The sequence below is a fragment of the Dicentrarchus labrax genome, unplaced genomic scaffold (assembly GCF_905237075.1).
Source record: "Dicentrarchus labrax unplaced genomic scaffold, dlabrax2021, whole genome shotgun sequence".
Taxonomy (NCBI): Eukaryota; Metazoa; Chordata; class Actinopteri; family Moronidae; genus Dicentrarchus; species Dicentrarchus labrax.
This window is the reverse complement of record NW_026136709.1, coordinates 21679870-21700313: the sequence shown is the minus strand read 5'-3', so window position 1 is coordinate 21700313 and position 20444 is coordinate 21679870. Positions and strand designations below refer to the sequence as shown.

The window sequence follows — 20444 nt, the reverse complement described above, 5'->3', positions numbered from 1 at the left end:
GGTTAATCGTTTATCAGTACATATAAGTATTAAAGAAACAAACATGAATAAATCCACAAACACTGTTGAGTGTAAATCTTTATTTAGATTTTGAGTCAAATCAGTGATGAATAAAGATCTATTTTTGAAGATGATACTATCCTCATTATCAAGGAGTCACCTCTGTGGTATTTATGTCATAAATAATGTGGTAATATAACTGCACTCCAACGCAGTGACACACGGACATGTCACAACATAGTTCCACCCGTATGTATTATACTGTACAGCGCCAGAGTCGGGCTGCATACAAAATCGTTTAATATTAACTGTATAGTCCATTAGAGACTGTGTTCACCATTTTGTACTGAAAATCTCAGTTTGTAGTTTCTTACAGAACGTACCGTATACAGAGAGTCGAGGCAGATTGTCCCACAGCACAAAAGTAGTGAACAAGCAATGGTCCCCAATTAAGAGTAAACTACTGTCATCCACTGAACAGTTCTTATTCATTTACTGTATTCAGTGAAAAACTGATGTACACTTTACAGTATTGAGTAAGTTTTATAGTCAGTGGTGAGTATTTAGTTCAAACTATTTGAGTCATCACTAGAATGAAAATTAGAAGTGAAATCTGAAGCTGTTTTAGCAGCCTGAATCTTTGCCGGTGAGTAATTTCAATAGTTTGCCTCCACTGAATGACATTTAACACAAAATAACACATAAAAAACCTAAACACCTAGATGTGATTTGGTCCTTGAAATCACTGAATCACTTCTTACTGGGCTTTTGCAGTCATTTAATCAATGTTACTGCCTTGTTGGGAGTCTCATATACACACTAATGTACAAACGCCATTTGATTGTCAAACAGAGTTGTGACAAGCTTACTGCCCACATTGAAACACTGAAACAGGAAAATTGCTAAATTTCTTCCTCTTCTGCTTTTGATTCACACTCAACAAAATGTTGCACTACAGCCATTATCTGGTACAGAGTTGAGTTGAATGGGTAGATCAGTTAAGGTCGAGGTATGCTTGAAACAAACTACCAGTTTTGTCCAATCACATCTAAAGGTGACAGTATTTGTACCTGTTCCAAATAGCCACCCTTAAAGACAGGGCAAAAGGCCGGCTGGCATAGGGAGGGGCAATACATGATAAAATTGTACATTTGGGGATAATGGAGCACACTTTTGAACAATCTCTCCTCAAAGGCATGGTGGTGTTGTGTCCGACAAGCACTTTAAAAGAGATTTAAAACGTTTTTAAAGTATAACTAAACCTCTAAATGCTCCCTCCCTCCCAACAACTTAAAATAATGCAGCACAGCAGAAGCCTATAGGGGGCGTGGCCTTGTGGCTACAGTGTGTCATGTGGGAGGTAACAGAGAGACAATTATTATTTTTAGATTAAATTTGATTCAACTTTATTGTCATTATACAAGTACTAGACAATAAGATGCAGTGAGGCATCTAACCAGAAGTGCAAAGCAGTAAAGTGCAGAGTAATGTGCATGTAAAGGGATATATTAAAAATAATAACATTATAGATATATATATGAATATCCTAGCAGGATATTTACACTATGAACAGCATTAACTGAATGAACAGAGTGAGGTGATTACACTAAGATATATACAGCTATTAAGTTAAGATATTTACATTATGAACAGATTAACAGTAAATTATAATGACAACACTTTGACTGTACTTGACTTGTACTGACACATAGGTGCTCACAGAGAGTCAGATGGGAGACGTTTGCTTCTTAATTTGGCATCTATAGGCTCATTTGTACTGCACCATTTCAAATCGCAATGTGGCCAAGGGCAATATCCAAATTTTTTGATAAAGGTAACATGTGACAAAACAACATTCATATCATATTGCAATTGTAATATCAGTTAGAATACTTGCAATGTAATAGTTATAATGTTATAATATAATGTGGTTTTGTCACACATTTTACCTTAAACTTGTCCATATCGCAACTTCAATAATATTTTGATTGATTGTGCTGCCCTAGCTTATAGCCATTTGGTTTTGTATATCAGAGTCAGATAAGATGAAGATAAACAGTCAAACTCATAAACACTGGATGCAGGATCACATGTGCAACATTTATTTCTGACCAATGTTTTAACGGGCGTACAATTTCTTCTTTAGATAAAAGTCATCACAAGCTTTCAAATAAATAAATATCTTAAAACAGTTTCATATATTTAAGAGCTGACTTTAAAATGTCTAATGATAATAATAATAAAAACATTACACTGATCATAAAGTTGTATCCAGTAACTTGTAAACATTCATAAATACACTTGGTTAGATTAAACTAATAAATAATGTCACTCAAAAGACATTGAAAGAAACTAAATATTCAACATAAAGTCATATATTGACATAATTATGTTATTCAAGTACTATTTCAAACATTACTTTGTTTCAGTCCATAAACGTTAACTTTCTGACAAACTCGGTGTTTTCATTGGCCGGAGGTAGTGAAGATGCGGCTCTACTCGTCGTCCGTTTCTGAAAAGGTTTCATCAGCAGGCATCTCGGATGTGGAGAGAGAGGATGGAAGAGAGGATGAGGAAGGAGAAGAGGCAGTGGATGTGATGATGGAGAGGAGGGAGACAGTAGACGAGGGGACCACAGATGAAGTGGTGGCCTGAGCTTTTGCTTTCCTGTAAGAAAGATAAAAAACAAAAGATATGAGACCACAAGTTTGGGATTGAAGAATTTAATAAATGAGAAATGGCCACATGACCATGTGAGTGTGTGTGAGTAAATCAACAGTCATAAGAAACTCACTCGAATGCAACAACCTTGCGGCGAACCCACTCGGCTCTCACTGGACTGCAGAAGAGACCTTTTTCTGTTTGGAGGCTGCATGAATGACAAACAAATGCAACATGAGTGTCTTAAATCTAATGGTTCGTAATGTGCTGTAGATAGTATACAAATAAATACATAATACAAGAAATAATACAAAGAAAGTTGAAAAGACACAGACACAGCATTGCTCGTCTTACTTACATGATAGCTGGGACACATTCACGGTTAGGTTTCTGGATCATGTATCCGGTGATTGGTTCTGTTATCTCCAGTTTGTTGACTTTCTTACAGCAGGAAGCCAGTTTCCAATCTAAAGATGGATAAACAGAGAGTTAATTTAAAAAGGAAATCATTTTAAAGGACTCACAGGAAGAAAAGCAGCTCTTGTACCTTGTTTATCTAGATGGTAATCTTACCTGCTGATCCAGAGTGAATCACAGCCATCAGGACAATAGCGACCAGCGCACTCTTCATCAGGGTTCCACAGTTTGCCATTTTCAAAAGAGGATGATAGATATTAGATTAAATTGATAATTACTGAATAAAGTAATCTCTGATGGTCTTTCTTCTCCGTTCCTCTCCAGAGAGTGACTGACTGACAGCCGTCTGGAGACGTTGGCTACTTAAGGCCTCAAAAAGCAGAAACGGTCCCTCCGGTTAGTCATTTCCTTTCTCTCTGTTCATCTGAATGAATGACTTGTGGATTTACGCAGACTTCGATGAAATGACCGACAGGAAGCACTTTCATCATCGTATTTCGTTTCGGAAATTTAAGTCACGTTTTTTATCTGATCGCAGGGGTGATGGGAATCCCTAACAGGCCGGAGGTCATCTTTCATCTATACATTTTGAAAGCATTAACAAACATCAACGTTCTGAATAAATCAGCAAACTTAATGCCAACTGCTCACTGCTCTTCCTCATTTGAAGACAATGAAAATGACCAACAATGGCTACCTTTTTTCAAAGTGATAATAATCTCATTAGGAAGTCACTTTCATGCATTTGTCAGAAGGAATTTGGTAAGGATTTTGGGCAGGACTTGCTACAGCATGCGTTCACAGCCCAATGACACACAGACATGTCACAACATGGTCTTGTGACCTGCCACCCAGTTGTTCCTTTACTGATCCCCCGTGTGAGAAATTTGAGTTTGACACAGCAGCACAGGGGAAATGTAGTGAAAAAGTACAGAAGTGTAAAAAATACGAATATTATAAAGATATAATAGAAAATATAAAGACTATAATAAAGGTATACACACTAGCCTATATGCAGTAATATACTAAACAGCACCAGAGTCGGGCTGCATATAGATTGCTTCACTATTGACTAAATAGTCCATTTGTCCATTTGCGTTCACCATTTTGTAGTGAAAATCTCTGTTAGTGAATGTACTGTATACAGAGAGTGGAGTCCGATAATCCCACAGCACAAAAGTACTGAACAAACACTGGACCCTTATTAAGAGTTAGCTACTGTCATGCACTGAACAATGTCTTCATTTCCTGTTGTTTTGTCACTAGAATGAAAGTTAAAATTAAAATCAAAAACTGTTTTAATCAGCCAAGATCTTTAACAGTGACTCATTTCAGTAGCATTTCATTTAACACAAATAACATTTCTAGAAAAGTAATTAAATTTATGCTTACCCAAACATCTAGACGTGTTTTGGTCCTTAAAAATCACTGAATCAGTTCTTACTGGGCTTTTGCAGTCATCTAAGCGCTTCATCAATTCTACTGCTAAGTAGGGACTTACAGGACTTACACTACTACACTACTACACTACTGTACATGAACTTGAAAACAACATTTGAGTGTCAAACAGAGTTTTGACAAGCTCACAACCCACAAAAAAAATTGAAATCAGCAGAAAAAAAATGGCAACATTTTCTATTGTCTGACAGAGTTGGGTTGAATGGGTAGATCATTTTGAAAAATATTACTAATACTGACCATAGTCTCTTCAAGTTAAGGCCAAGATATGCTTGAAACAAACTAAGTACTCCTTTTCAATTCAATTCAATTCAATTCAATTTTATTTGTATAGCGCCAATTCATAACAGAAGTTATCTCAGGACACTTTTCAAATAGAGCAGGTCTAGACCGAACTCTTTAAAACATTAATTACAGAGACCCAACAGTACCACCATGAGCAAGCACTTGGCGACAAGGGCAAGGAAAAAATGCCTGTTAAAAGGCAGAAACCTAGGACATATCCTCCTCTAGGTGGGTGGTCGTCTGTCTCGACCAGTTGGGGTGAGAGAGAGAGAGAGAGGCAGAGAGAGAGAGAGAGCGAGAGACAGACAGACAGGTGCACAGCAACAACAGTATTGGCAATGGCAATCTAGCAGGACCATGGCAGGAGGCTCCACCAGGATTGACAAGAACCTGCGAGACGAGAAAGCACAAGAACTCCGGGGAAGAAGTGAAGTTAGTAACATGCATTAATGGGACATGAATGAGTGCAGAAAGAGAGAGGAAGGGAGGAGCTCAGTGCACCATGGGAAATCCCCCGATAGTCTAGGCCTATAGCAGCATAACTAAGGGATGGTTCAGGACTCACCTGATCCAGCCCTAACTATAAGCTTTATCAAAGAGGAATGTCTTAAGGCTACTCTTGAATGTGGACCACAAATGGAAGCTGATTCCACAGGAGAGAAGCTTGGTAACTGAAGGCTCTGGCTCCTGTTCTACTTTTAGAGACTATAGGAACCACAAGTAGCCCAGCATTCAGAGAACGTAGTGTTCTAGTGGGGTAATAGGGTACTATGAGCTCTTTAAGATATGAAGGGGCCTGACCATGAAGAGCTTTATAGGTGAGGAGGAGGATTTTAAATTCTATTCTACATTTTACAGGGAGCCAATGCAGAGAAGCTAGTACAGGAGAGATGTGATCTCTTTTTCTAGTTCCTGTCAGTACTCGTGCTGCAGCGTTCTGAATTAATTGGAGCGTTTTAATGGACTTATTGGGGCAACCTGATAATAAAGAGTTGCAGTAATCCAGCCTTGAAGTAACAAATGCATGGATTAGTTTTTCTGCATCTGTCTGTGATAGTATGTGTCTAATTTTTCTAATATTACGTAAATGAAAGAAGGCAGTCCTAGAGGTCTGCTTCATGTCAGAGTTAAATGACAACTCCTGATCAAAGATAACTCCAAGATTCCTGACAGTGGTGCTAGAGGCCAAGTTAATGCCATCTAGAGTAACTATATCTTTAGACAGTGAGTCTCTAAGGTTTTTGGGGCCAAGAACAAGAATTTCGTTTTTTTCTGAGTTTAACATCAGAAAATGCAGGTCATCCAGGATTTTATGTCCTTAAGACATGTTTGTAATTTAGATAATTGATTAATTTCATCGGGCTTGATCGATAGATATAACTGCGTATCATCTGCATAACAGTGAAAGTTAATGGAGTGATTCCTAATAATGTTGCCTAAAGGGAGCATATATAAAGTAAATAGTATTGGTCCAAGTACAGAACCTTGTGGAACTCCATGACTAACTGTAGTATTTATTGAAGATTCATCGTTAACATGTACAAACTGCGAGCGATCTGATAAATATGACTTAAACCAGCTTAGTGCGGTTCCTTTAATGCCAATTTGATGCTCAAGTCTCTGTAAAAGAATATTATGGTCAATAGTGTCAAATGCAGCACTAAGATCTAATAATACAAGTACAGAGACAAGTCCATTGTCAGAAGCAGTCAGAAGGTCATTATTAACTTTAACCAGAGCTGTCTCTGTGCTATGATGAACCCTAAATCCTGACTGAAAATCCTCAAATAAACTATTGTTATGTAGAAAGTCACACAATTCTTTGGCGACTACTTTCTCCAGAATCTTAGAGAGGAAGGGGAGGTTAGAAATCGGTCTATAGTTGGCTAAAACCCCTGGGTCTTAACATATGTTAAAATCCAATGTGTAACATTTAGGAGAATCTATTGGTGAACATTTAATATAAGATTTATAGGTATGTTTGTCAAGGCTGGTGTTAGGACCGGACCCAGGAGCAGACACCCAGACAGTATGGAAGGTTTAAAGGGGGTTTTATTCCACGCACACACACACACACACAGGGGGGATGAGGGGCGGCCACAGCAGGAACGGGTGGGTGAGATGGCGGAAGAGACCGGAGACACAGAGGCACAGGTGAGCAGACACAGGAAGCCAAACTGCACAAAGGGACCCTGGGGCACGGGAGAGAAATGGTTAACCGGGGGACAGGCACAGGGAAAACACAAGAGGGCTTGAAGTTGCCTAACTAAACACTGAAAAGAGCCACGAGAGTTACCACCACATAGGCTGAAACAATCTGGCGATGAATGGGAGGAAGACCGGGGTTCTTGAAGACTGAGGCATGATGAATGATTGAGAGCAGGTGAGACAGCAGGCAGCAGGTGAGGAGAATGGAGGCCGCACCCTCAGACACACAGGGAAGGGGGAGGAGCAAAGGGAGCAGAGCCATGACAATGTTGTCATTCGTGTATAATCACCTGAAAATAAGAATCATTGTGTTTTTGTTACCTTAGAATAAACCGTTTCTCTACCATGTTAAACTGTCGTGTTTCTACAGTAGCCCAGAACAGACAAACCAAACACTGGTTCTCGACTGGGCCTTGTACACTGTAGTTTCTCTTACATGTTTGGAAGGCTGCGCTGTATTCAGATGGTTGAAGTCTGCAACTTCACTACTAGATGCCATTGAATCCTACACACTGGACCTTTAAGACATATTAAGATATTTACCACTTTTTCAAATGGCCACAGAGTGGGGCTAGACGTGATAAATTGTACTCTGTAGTCCCTTCATATTTCAAAAAGACCTCCATTGATCCTTTCCTTAAAAAGACCAAAGTACTCTGCCTGAACGACTATGTCCCAGCAGCACTCACCTCGACCTTTGAGCGGTTAGTCAAAGCCTTCATCAGCTCTTCCCCCCATGACTCACTGGACCCACTGCAATTTGCTAATAGACCAAACAGGTCAACTCGCCATGCCCTAAAGCATATCCTGGTTCATCGTATATCTTACTCTAAATGGGACCATCATGCTGTATGGAAGAAAACTTGAATCTAGTGATTGAGACAAACTCATTACCATTTACGAGCCATTAGAAAGAACGCATGTTTAAGACACTTCTGCACTGGCTTCAATTCACAGACACAGAATCTTTCTCCACTAATTATATGTTGTCAATGGTTGTACTAAACTTTTAGCCAAAAATAGGCAGGTGGATTGACAGTCACCAGCCTCTAGGTGATCATTGATCAAGTTTATGTTTTTGCAATTATCTGAAAAATGTCTTGGATTAGACTAAAAATTCATTTTCAGTCTCAAATCATCTGCATCTGGTCATCTGTTCCTTTCTGCTCGCAGCTAATTTAGCTTCCTGCTTTTGCATGTCAGAAAGAAATAAGATAAGATAGTCAAACACAAACACTAGATGCAGGACAAGTGCAACATTTATTTTTGACGGATGTTTTTACAGCTGCACAACTTCTCCTTTAGATAAAAAGTTATTACAGGCTTTCAAATAAATAAATATCTTAAAACATTTTCTCAGAGCGATTGAAATCATCAAACCATTTGATCGTAAAGTTGTATACAGTAACATTGATAAATACAATTGGTAATAAATACATGAATACTATCAGCTCTGGTCAGTTAAATTAAACTAATAAATAACGTCACACAAAAAACATTGAAAGAAACTAAATATTGAACATACAACAAGTCATACATTGACATAATTATGTTATTCAAGTGCTATTTCAAACATTACTATAACATTATTGTTTCAGTCCATAATCGGTAACTTCTGACAAACTAGTCATTGGCCGGAGGTAGTGAAGATGCGGGTCTACTCGTCATCCGTTTCTGAAAAGGTTTCACCAGCAGGCATCTCGGATGTGGAGAGGAAGGATGGAAGAAAGGATGAGGATGGAAGAGAGGATGAGGATGGAACAGATGAGGAGGACGGAAGAGATGAGGATGAAGAAGGAGTTGAGGATGAAGGAGGAGTTGAGGAGGATGGAAGAGATGAGGATGAAGAAGGAGTTGAGGAGGAAGGATGAGTTGAGGAGGACAGAATGGATGAGGATGAAGAAGGAGTTGAGGATGAAGGAGGAGTTGAGGAGGACAGAAGAGATGAGGATGAAGAAGGAGTTGAGGATGAAGGAGGAGTTGAGGAGGACAGAATGGATGAGGATGAAGAAGGAGTTGAGGATGAAGGAGGAGTTGAGGAGGACAGAATGGATGAGGATGAAGAAGGAGTTGAGGATGAAGGAGGAGTTGAGGAGGACGGAAGAGATGAGGATGAAGAAGGAGTTGAAGATGAAGGAGGAGTTGAGGAGGACAGAAGAGATGAGGATGAAGAAGGAGTTGAGGATGAAGGAGGAGTTGAGGAGGACGGAAGAGATGAGGATGAAGAAGGAGTTGAAGATGAAGGAGGAGTTGAGGAGGACAGAAGAGATGAGGATGAAGAAGGAGTTGAGGAAGACGGAAGAGATGAGGATGAACGAGGAGAGGCAGTGGATGTGATGATGGAGAGGAGGGAGACAGTAGACGAGGGGACCACAGATGAAGTAGTGGCCTGAGCTTTTGCTTTCCTGTAAGAAAGATAAAAAACAAAAGATATGAGACCACAAGTTTGGGATTGAAGGATTAAATAAATGAGAAATGGCCACATGACCATGTGAGTGTGTGTGTGAGTTAATCAACGGTCATAAGAAACTCACTCGAATGCAACAACCTTGTGGAGAACCCACTCGGCTGTCACTGGACTGCAGAAGAGACCGTTCTCTGTTTGGAGGCTGCATGAATGACAAACAAATGCAACATTAAATCTAATGATTCGTAATGTGCTATAGATAGTATACAAATAAATACATACAAAGACAGTTGAAAAGTTATCAATTAATAAAAACAGTAAAACGTGGGAGAATGTTTTAATCTTTAACAATCATTTTCCAGTTCACACAGCATTGCTCGTCTTACTTACATGACAGCTGGGACACATTCACGGTTAGGTTTCTGGATCATGTATCCGGTGATTGGTTCTGTTATCTCCAGTTTGTTGACTTTCTTACAGCAGGAAGCCAGTTTCCAATCTAAAGATGGATAAAGAAATTAGAGTTAATTTAAAAAGGAAATCATTTTAAATGACTTACAGGAAGAAATGCAGATCTTTTAAATCTTGTACCTTGTTTATCTAGATGGTAATCTTACCTGCTGATCCAGAGTGAATCACAGCCATCAGGACAATAGCGACCAGCGCACTCTTCATCAGGGTTCCACAGTTTGCCATTTTCGAAAGAGGATGATAGATATTAGATTAAATGGATAATTATTGATGGTCTGCTGGTCTTTCTTCTCTGTTCCTCTCCAGAGAACTCGGTGAACTGACGGCCGTCTGGATACATCATATACTTATGGGCTGTAAAAGCAGAAATGGTCCCTAGTCATTTTCCATTCTTTTTTCATTTGCCCTCCTTCCTTCCTCCTTCTGAATTAATGAATGAACCGCTGATTGTCGGGGATTTCCATGATGTGACCGACATCTTACCAACAGGAACCACTTTCATTGCAGCATTTCGCTTGGGAATTTAAGTCACGTTTTTTCCTGATTATCTGATCGCAGGGGCGTTAGGAATCCCTCACAGGCCAGAGGTCACCTTTTATCAATACATTTATTACAATATTAACAAAGACAAAAGCTATGAATTAGTCTGCAAGCACTGTTTGGTGTAAATCTGCCTCATTCCAAGACAATACCTGTATGCGAGACTGCCTACTTTACTAGAGAATTTTTGCGGCGTCAAATCAACTTTGTAGATTTCGAAATATCGTCAGTTTTAAGAATATTGATCATAAATGAACAATGCATTGAAGTCTTTTTGCTTGGCTGAGGTGCAAACGTTGGTTTATGAGATAAAGTGTAATGGAAACAGACTTGGTTAATTAATAATGACAAACATGACATCACTCGTCACTGAAGAGATCTAAAATGACAGCAGACACAAGATCAGATCCGTGTGGACCGTTGAGAATGTAATGTTCGTCAAATGAATACATAAAACAAACATAAATGCAATATTTTAATACTCCTAGACATCAGAATTAGTGCAACCTTGTGGTGCTTTGTTTTAAATTCAGTTACATTTGCATGGAAACTTGACCACTGTCTTATTAGAACATGTGCTACTCTACGGATCTGTTTCTCTTAAGTTGTAACTGAAGGCATGATGCCTCCAACAAGTATCAGAGTTTAAGAGGCCAAAAAGCAGAAATGTTACCTAATGTTCCTTCACTAGACACTTAATACTTAGTTAATACATATTATGTTTCTAGGTGGGAGTCAGTCAACAGGAGGCTCAACCAGGAAACATGTAGCTTTATCAGCCAAAATCAAATGATTAAATAAAGGAGACAAAGGCCTTCACTCTCAGCAGACTTTTAGTTCATTGTGTTCTCGTAAAAACTGAATGTAAAAGTAAAACCATCTGTGGGCACCCTTTTTTCACTAGAAAACAAAACCTATGAGTCTAAGAGCCTTGCTTACCGCTAGAAGCCATGCTGATGTCCAATTTGGTCTTAGTGGTTTAAACCATTTCAAACCTGTGTTTGTAGTCTCAGGGATCCCCTTCTAATAATATTTAGTTATAGTCTATAACTGGCAGATTAACAGTGAACAGTGTTAAACCTATGAACAATGAAATAATAGTTAAATTAAGATATTTCTGAATTTTCTGGGGATCCCTTGGGACGCCCTCATGGACCCACAAACCACAGGCTGAGAGCCAGCTGTCTAACTGGTTGAATGTGCTTTAACGGTTCAGTTCCAGGATATGGACAGTGGGTTTGAGCAGCCTCTATATAGCGCCAGTATCCTCTTGGTCACTCTGCTGACCTTTTCTGATGGTGTGATGTCTCAGTCAGAGGTTAATTTGCAGCTGACAGCACTTCTTGTCATCATCATCATCATCTCTTTAGAAGGTGTTAAGAATACATGAGAAGAGTTTCTGAGAAATAAGTGTTGGTGTGGGATGAGGTGGGTGGTGTTGCACTTACTGAAGCTGATACCGCTGTGGTAAACTAATGTCACAAGCACACCAGCTTGCACACATCATGTTACCATGAAAAAGATAAATAGCCTTATAGGAACATCTTTTATTATTTCCAAAGATTGAGAGTAAACCCCTGCCAAAACCAAAGCAGAACTGTGACGCAGACATGTAAATCAGGCCTGTAGTGGCTTTGAGGATTCTCATTTTAAAAAGATATCCACTCTTTCAACTCTGTATGCTTTTTACAATTTCTGTTCCAATCAGAAGTTGCAATTTGTCCCACCTCTATGCACAGTATTTTGTATTTAACAATTTTACTTGCAGCTAAGCAGACAGAGAAACCGGTTTGGAAGAGATTTACTTTCTTAGTAGCTTGGTGTTGATGCTGAGAAGATAACTTCCTTCCTACTTTGCCCTACTTCACATTCTCAGTTGCAACACATGGGGTGCTTTTCACAGGGCTTTACATGCAGAATGGACCCACAGAGAGTTTCCCACCCTAAAAAAAACTATTTTGGATGGAAAATGTCGCCTGAGCGTCATTTCTCGATCCTAAAGCAAATTTATCTAAAAAATCTTGTATTGTGTAAGCAAAGAGCTGATAGCCGAGGAGGAGTTGCATTTTTCAAATAGTGAAATGATATACCCTTACGTCACTAGGGATGACTCTGACTATTCAAACCTTATCTTATATACAGTTGATGACATATTTCATAACCCGCACCTGGCCTGACCCGTTAATATAATACCTTCCTTTACAGTGTCAAACTGTCAGTGGAAGACTGTTGCAGTTGACGTCTGAGGGGTTCCAACCACACAGTGATCAGGTGAAAGGTCGGGGTTTTGGATGCCTCCAAGGCCTTGGTTGCGTTCTTGAATCGTCCCAGAAATACAACAGTGTCATTCAGAGTCTCCATGCTCTGGTTACTCTAGCGGCTGTCTTCTTCTCGCTCCTCCAAAAGAGTGCAGATGTGCTCATATTGGCTGCTAATAGAGTCCAGCATCGTACATAGTACCGGCGTGTCTCCACGGATCCTTTTAATGTTTTTTTCAGGCGAGTCTGGAGGTTTTTCTGCTTAAAATAACTCACAAGCGACTTAGCAGAGTTGGTAAGAGAAGATACTTATTTGGCAAAGACATCACATTCAGCAGGTTTTTCAACTGCAGTACTGTGTTCTGAACTAATGCTAGTAACAGTGTGAAGGGCTGCAACTATCTTTGCACCAGTTTGCCGAATATCCAATGTCAATCAAGCCCTGTGCCAGTTTACTGAACCCATCACCACACAGAATTTCAAACGATCTTATGTCCTGGCATACAAACTTTTACCACTAACTGGGTTATTGCGTCCTCCCGTTTAGGTGGTTTGCTCTCGCTGCAGCTTTAAATGTGTTTCCTGAGTGAAGACGTGCCAAGCTTACGGCTATCAAAAGCTTGATGTGCTAGATTGTGGCTTAGTTTCTACCCATGTCCATACCTGTGAATTTATATAAATATTATTTTTTAACCACCAACACAACAAATTTGCGGGCCACCAAACCTGGTGTCGCACACTGCAGTGCAATGTCCTTTCTGAGTTTGTCACTTTGAGAGGCCAAGGTACTTGTACTGTATTTATACTTGTTGTATGTATACTACCTTATTTGTAGACTTTTCAAGCTTGTCCTTCCTCTTTTCAAGAGTTTACATCTGCTGCATGAAAGTATGAACCACCTCCTCTTCCCTTTTTTAATCAGTGCTGATTAAATGTCTGTCACTGTCTGGTAGAAAAACCCAAACCCTAAACTGATGCAAACTGACTGCAACTATTAGAGAGACCAATTTAAACCTAAACTTGACCAATTTTACATCAGTATTTTATCTTACCTTATAACATGCATCATTATCAATGAATTATTATCATCAATTCAATTATCATTCCCAGTTCCTATCAGTTATTGCGGGTCGAAAAGACTTTGCAGGAAACATAGCTTATTCATCACCTTAGTTTGTGTGGACGAAAGAGGAAGCATTACAAGCATGTATCACACATTATTATTTCCTTTGCTGTCACATATATTCACACACTTAGCACCTCTCCATAGCTTATGATTCTGAGTTGATGCAAGAAGACTGCCTGTGGGATAAGTGTGAATGGCTGAGGGAGTTCACTTCTGTCCCCACATGCTTGCTCATACATTAAGAAAAGAAAATTATGTACCTTTCATGTCTATGTACCAAGTGGGATGTCGTGGATGTCCAAGATGCATGTTTTATTACAAAAGCATTGCAGTAAACACTAAAATACACTGGAAAACCTGCTGTTCCATCCTGGTTGTGAAACAGGGTTCAAGGATCCCAGGGGAAATCAGTGCTGGGAATTTCATTCGCAACACTTCTTTAGTAAAAACACACCAACTTTATCATGAGCTCAGTGTGTCAGAGTGGTCATGGGAGGGATATTGCCCTTATAATCTAGACGGACCTGTTTCTGTGGAAGCTTATGACCTCAGATATATATAGGAACTAATTGCTAAGTCATTTCCCCCAGTATTCCTAGAGAGCAGTCTTTGCATTCTTTAAAATGACTCAAGCACTTTCTGCATTGGTGTTCAGATCCACCAAGATGGTGTTTTGTCACTGATGCTGTTTATGGTCAGAAGGGGTTAGAGTTTTTAGTGTGTGTGACTCAGGATTGCATTTCTGCTTTTTGCTGGTGATTTACTGTAGATCTGTTGGCCTCTCCATGATCTCCAGCTGCACTGAGCGGGTTTGCTGGTAAGGGTCAAAGTCAGAACCTCCAGTTCTTAAATCATGATAGCCTACATGTCAAGGAGTTTTCAGGGTCAACATGTAGATTGGTGCAGCTTTCACAAAATAATGTAAGCTTTTTCTACCGTCTCATGAGTGGTTAAAATTAATTCTACCTACTGAGAAACATGTTTTTGTTCTTTTGAGCTTTAATAGGTTTAGAGCCTCTGCTGGGTCCAGACAACAAGGTTTCTGAACCATAGTTAGAACATAGAATCTCTCTCTGAGCTGTTGATAGAATCTGGTGTCAAAGTTGAAAAGATAACTTTGCTTTGATCTTTTCAATGAAACCTGATGGAGAGATAGATAGATTCTTTGTTGTCCTTGTTGCCACAGTCTGTACATATTCTCATACACACACACACAACATTAACACAAGATAGACATCTAAACACAGCACAGTTGTACATACATTCAGATATTAACACATAATGGCTACCGGAGAGTTTTGTTGAATAAAGGTAAGGCAGAAGGGACAAAACGTCTGCCATAGTGAGCTCATTTATAGGCCAGTGATCTGTTCTGATCGTGGTTACCACTTTAACATCAAATTGCACAGAAGTATTAAAAAAATTAGTCGTCATGGTCAGACAAGCAGAATTTGAAATGGAAAGTTTTGAATACTTGTCACCTTACAGTGGAAAATATGAAGCTTCATCGTTTCCTCAATACAAGGAAGCATAATATTTCCTTGTAACTGCTCAGTCCCCTCCTGCCCTCCACCCAATATGTGTTTTAAGCAAAAAGGGGAAATAATTATGCCAAATAAGATGTGGTCATGTGTCACACTAATCATACCTCATAGGTTATTGTTGAACTCAGCATTCCTACTAATGCTTTCAGAACGAAAGGCATTATTATTCACCAGAGAAAGACCAGATGATGCATCATGCTTATCATACCTCTGTTTCACAGGATGTGATGAAATGTTGGTTTCTCACTAGCAACCTGTCAGCAACTCATTATAACGACCAGCTGTTAAGACAAATGGCGTCTGTCTGTCTGCAGCAGATTCAACGATGAAAATAGCTACTGGATGTGGTCAGCCTGGTCAGTTGATGAAGTTTCCTATGGAGCAAAATAACTGTGCACATCAGCATTTCACAGTTTCACCGTGCTGCTTGTCAATCACATGTCATGCCCAGAATGCAACAATATATATTTCTTGAAGGGTTTGCCTGTTTTATACAATACAGAAACTTTAGAGAAAAGGACCAGATTCTGGTTGCAAAAGCACAGTTTATATCAAATTACATGGTCTTTGTCAGCGGATGGAGTTTGCTGAGCAGAGTTCAGTCACTGTGATATGTCGAAAGCTATAGAAAAGCCAGTAAGTGGACCTTGATTTGGGATCATCAAACTACTTGAACTTGTTATAAATTGGGGTTGTTCTCATACTAGAGACAGTTCTTAAGATACATAATAGGAATAAATGCTACAGCAATAATTTTCTCAATTCCACTTTTTGAACCTTTGTTACACTTATTTTTTCTCAGGCAATTAAACTCTTACTAATTAAAAAAAATGTAAAGTATCATTATAAATAACATGGTGTATTTGAGCTGAAGTAGTTGTTGTGTTCACACTTGCTGTTGTTGTCTCTGTCTCACTGTAAAGACAAGACAGTAACTATGAAAGTAGCTACTGGATGTGGTCAGTCTAGTCCGTTGTGCACACAGTGTAGACATCAGCATGTTTCACAGTGACCGTGCTGGTCAGTCACATGTCTATTGCCCAGAAAGTAACTATATCTTTCTAGAAGATGCCTTTGTACTACTTTGTATGTTTTTTTTATATAGTACAGAAAAGATGCTGGTTGCAAAGAACAGTTTATATAAAACCCAACCCAAGGCCCTCTTACTACCCTCTTCCAAGCTTCCAACCATTTCACATGGTCTTCATGAGCCAGTAAGTGGACCTCGATTTGGGATACTTTTATCAAGCTACTATTTCCAGGTGATGGTTTTCTTATATTCTCATATTAAGGACAGTTCTTAAGATAAATGCTACAGCAATCATTTTTTCATCTTTTTTATTTCCTTTTGAGCCTGAACTCTTTGTGGCTTACACTTATTTTCTCAGGCAAATAAACTCTTGCAAATTCACAATTCATAAAATCACATTTCAGATCTCATTATAAATAAAATGGTGTATTTGAACTGAAGTAGCTGTAATGTTCACACCTGCTGCTGTTGTCTCTGTCACACTGTAAATACAAGACAAAAAGTGACAAGTGATAAGAATCAAATTGAAAACACTTAAACCACAACAGCAGCTTCCCCCCAGTAGTTATGCTGTTGCTGCGAACAACTTCAGAGACATTTTTAATGCTAAAGCCCTCTGATTGGCAGGTCCTGAGATACAAGTAGGTTGGACAGGCCTGTCTAGGCCCAGTAACTGTGTACAGATGACATTATAAGACTTTAAGATGAAAGAAGTTGTGAACACAACACTGACACAGTGAATTGATACAGTGAACTTGTGGTTGCTTATTTATATATACAGCAGTGACAGAGCAACATTATCATTTATTTGAAGTTGTGTTTATGTCTACCAACTTCTGAGGGGAAATATCTGGCTCTTTAACTGCTGAATGCTCCCCTATGTTAGTCTCTAACTGTGTCTGCTGCTTTTAGAACTGAAAATGATGCATTGAGACTGAACCAGAACAATAAAGTTGTGAGCCAGACAGTTAAACAATGAGCAGAAACTCACTATGAAGCTCTGTAAAGATTCAGCTAATAATACTCTGGAGGTGCAACACTATAAGCTGAAATTGACTTCATTATTTTTCTAGATTTGTGTGGAAATATGCTTTGGTTGTTTCTGGCGTGCTGCATTTTAAAATATGTTATGAGTCACATGAGACTATGTAGTCTGAAGTGGATAAACATAATTACTGCTGAGTGAAAGTCTCCATGTTGATACATTTTACATTAAGATTTGTTGCATTAGCTCAAGAGTCTATGATATTGAGCCCATAAAATCAGTCATTATCAAATGAAGAACATTATTTCCTTGTTTTTACTGAATGTTTGCCACTGGTCAGAGACAATATTACACGTTGGCTTGAATCCTCGGTTTAGTCACTAAATTATTTATAGGGGTTATTATGCAAAAAAGGAAAATACAAAAAACAAAAAAGACTTTAATTTGACACACTCAGCTGTAACTGTAGGCAGTAGCTTTATACAGAATCAATGTGTATTTGTACCTTTTTAGTACAATATCTATTGATTCTAATTGTTGTAAATGTTACCTGGACAAATACTAATAGCTCCTTCAGTGTGAGTGAAAACTGTTTCCCTGTACAATGAAATTCTTCCTTTGCCATCCACTCTGAATGCTGTTTAAAAGCATAAAAGTACCCAAAAGCAGGAAAATAAAGCATCAAATAAATATCTAAAAACAATATGTACACTAACAGTATAAAATGTACAATATCAGATATATACTACACAGTAACAGAAACTGAATGAATGATGGTTTGATCTTTGATACAGATTTTCATTGATTAATAAGGTCACTTTGAAAAGTCTGACCTCTCTTGTTTGCTTGATGAAGTGTTGATTCTGTGTTTTACTTCAGTAAAAGTTGTAATTTTATATTAATAAATGCAATTGAAAATTAATTTATTTTGTTATATATGTATACTTTTAAAGGGAACAACACTTTGATTAGACTAGAAGAATGGTGTATAAAGGTCACATGGTTTACGGGGACCTGAAACAGTCTCAGTCTCCTCGGCCTGTGGTCTTTATATGTATGAGCCCCTCGACCCCCCCTGCTGGTCAGAATAAAGACCTGTTGGCATTTTTGAGGAGGGGTACAAAGCCAGTTCAGAGCTTTACCAACATCTGTGTGGCTGAAGAGGCTAAAAATCAATTACAACAACATTATGTGCCAAAGTCAATAATCTGATTTATATGAAATCTGATACCACTGAGGAAGATTTACTTATTATTATTGTTTGGGTTTTTAGGACTATAATTTCTCAAAACCAAACATGATATGTTTGTGTTGCTGATTTTTTACCAATCTTTACCAGTTTCTGAAGACTGAAACACTCACAGACAGGTGAAAGTCTGTGAAGGTTAGCAGCACACAACCACCATCGGTACCATATACAGTACACTTCCAGTCAGGGGACAGTTCAGTGTTCATCACAACGTTGTCGCCATCAAGTGGGGGAAAGAAAACCTGCAGCCAAACTTAGAGGAAAAAAAATGTATAAGGAAATATAATAACAAGCCAGCCGGGTAAAGAGGGAAAGCCCTGGTTGGCTCTTCATCAGGTACAGAGTTAACTCAGGTCTGTGTCATTGAATTAATATTCAAGTCCCTCCTGTAGGTGTGATTACAACCACAGAACAGACAGAGCAGGTGTTACCAATGACAATTAATGTAATTAACCTAATTAAGGATCCAAATGCAATATCAGCTAAGGCCGTTTGTGCTGTATTGTTGTGTGGTCCTCCCCATGTACAATATTCCTAAGTAATGTGTTTCTAATCAAACAACCTGTTGGTTCTGGTTCAGTATAGCGTTTGGGCAGTGTGCACTGGATTATATGGAAACTTAGAGGTTATATACACATTGCACAGAGGTTGGTAGCTGGGTTTGAGGAGATCAATAGATAGAAGTTCTGCCCTGGCTTGTGTTTCTCTAATGACAGTACTAATTATACTACAATTGTTGATTCATTTAATTAATTAATTAATTTAGTTGTATCATTCGCATGCAGATATTTTATCGGTGGATTTATTTGAGTATTGTTTATTTTGTTAAATTTTTTTATTGCACTGTATAGCGCTGTGGATAGATGTGCTGTTAGACCACACCTTTAATACAGGCGTGTGGCTCACATTGTGTGTGGCAAGCAGGGGAGCAAACTGTTTTTTTGACTGCAGGGACTGTTTGTTTGAAAGGTTACACCAATATATACAGTCTAGGTTTTTGTTTGACAAAAATGTTGTTGTGAATGTGTTTTGAATTTTGGACTTTTGGACTTTGAAATGAACTCAAGTTATTGGAATTGATCATGCGAGTCAGAAATAATCCTACACAGCCACCTTCAGGAATCTAAAGCTACAATAATTTCATTTAGAAACGTAAATGTAAGTTTGATGAACCACAATTTACTTTCAATATTACTATTTTAAGTGCAACCATTACCTGCCACAAAACCTCACATAAGAAGAAGAAAGAAAGCAACAAACACAATGATGTTTGTTCACTTTGAGCAAAAGGCCAGTTTTGATTTTGAATATCAAGAAAATTGATTGGTTAGCAATACAGCTGAAAACATAGAACAAGAAATTAAAAAGGAAGTAAAAACAGCCAACAAAATAACATCAGTATTAGGCCTTATATTAGGCCGAGATCTCAGCATTTCATTGTTTAAAAGTTCCTGAATATATAAGAAAGCTCATCTCTGCAACATTCATTGGAAACAATCTGCTCAAGATTCATCCAAATCGCTCGTTTCACTTAGTCAGGGATTGTCAGTTTACTCAATGATAGAAAAGGGGTCCCTTAAGGAAAAAGGTTGGGAACAACGGGTCTAATGTGTCAAGAATTGTGCCGTAGTGCAATGTTATATGTGCTGTTGCATTCTGGTCTGACATAGAAAGACTGCTACCTAGACAGCTAAAGTAAGCAGGCTATATAAAGTGAACGCTATCTTGTGAGAGAGCTGCGAAGTGTAGTTATTGTTTATCCCCTAGTTGTTAATGAAAACTTTTGTTATTCCAAATAATTAAAC

General features: G+C 38.6%; 2 protein-coding genes and 1 long non-coding RNA gene across 3 annotated transcripts; all 3 read right to left on the bottom strand.

The window, feature by feature from the left end:
- Positions 1–2079: 2079 nt before the first annotated feature.
- On the bottom strand, positions 2080–3422 carry LOC127369412 (uncharacterized). Its single transcript, XM_051410783.1, has 4 exons — positions 3235–3422; positions 3020–3128; positions 2795–2869; positions 2080–2667 (listed from the first exon to the last, which is right to left on the bottom strand). The coding sequence occupies exons 1-4, from the start codon at positions 3311–3313 to the stop codon at positions 2496–2498; spliced, it is 435 nt and encodes a 144-aa protein (XP_051266743.1). The 5' UTR covers positions 3314–3422; the 3' UTR covers positions 2080–2495.
- Positions 3423–6855: 3433 nt separating this feature from the next.
- On the bottom strand, positions 6856–7289 carry LOC127369415 (uncharacterized). Its single transcript, XR_007886069.1, has 2 exons — positions 7118–7289; positions 6856–7013 (listed from the first exon to the last, which is right to left on the bottom strand). It is a non-coding gene; the product is annotated as an uncharacterized LOC127369415 (long non-coding RNA).
- A 981-nt stretch (positions 7290–8270) lies between these two features.
- LOC127369406 (putative protein TPRXL) lies at positions 8271–10244 on the bottom strand. Its single transcript, XM_051410774.1, has 4 exons — positions 10054–10244; positions 9827–9935; positions 9564–9638; positions 8271–9434 (listed from the first exon to the last, which is right to left on the bottom strand). The coding sequence occupies exons 1-4, from the start codon at positions 10130–10132 to the stop codon at positions 8687–8689; spliced, it is 1011 nt and encodes a 336-aa protein (XP_051266734.1). The 5' UTR covers positions 10133–10244; the 3' UTR covers positions 8271–8686.
- Positions 10245–20444: the final 10200 nt, after the last annotated feature.

Bases quoted from the DNA above. Each gene is read 5' to 3' on its own strand.
- LOC127369412 (XM_051410783.1), bottom strand. From the start codon at position 3,313: ATGGCAAACTGTGGAACCCTGATGAAGAGTGCGCTGGTCGCTATTGTC. The intron at 3,129-3,234 runs GTAAGATTACCA...ATCCATCTTTAG, and splicing joins GATTCACTCTGGATCAGCAG to ATTGGAAACTGGCTTCCTGC. The intron at 2,668-2,794 runs GTGAGTTTCTTA...TCTTTCTTACAG, and splicing joins CGCAAGGTTGTTGCATTCGA to GAAAGCAAAAGCTCAGGCCA.
- LOC127369406 (XM_051410774.1), bottom strand. From the start codon at position 10,132: ATGGCAAACTGTGGAACCCTGATGAAGAGTGCGCTGGTCGCTATTGTC. The intron at 9,936-10,053 runs GTAAGATTACCA...ATCCATCTTTAG, and splicing joins GATTCACTCTGGATCAGCAG to ATTGGAAACTGGCTTCCTGC. The intron at 9,435-9,563 runs GTGAGTTTCTTA...TCTTTCTTACAG, and splicing joins CACAAGGTTGTTGCATTCGA to GAAAGCAAAAGCTCAGGCCA.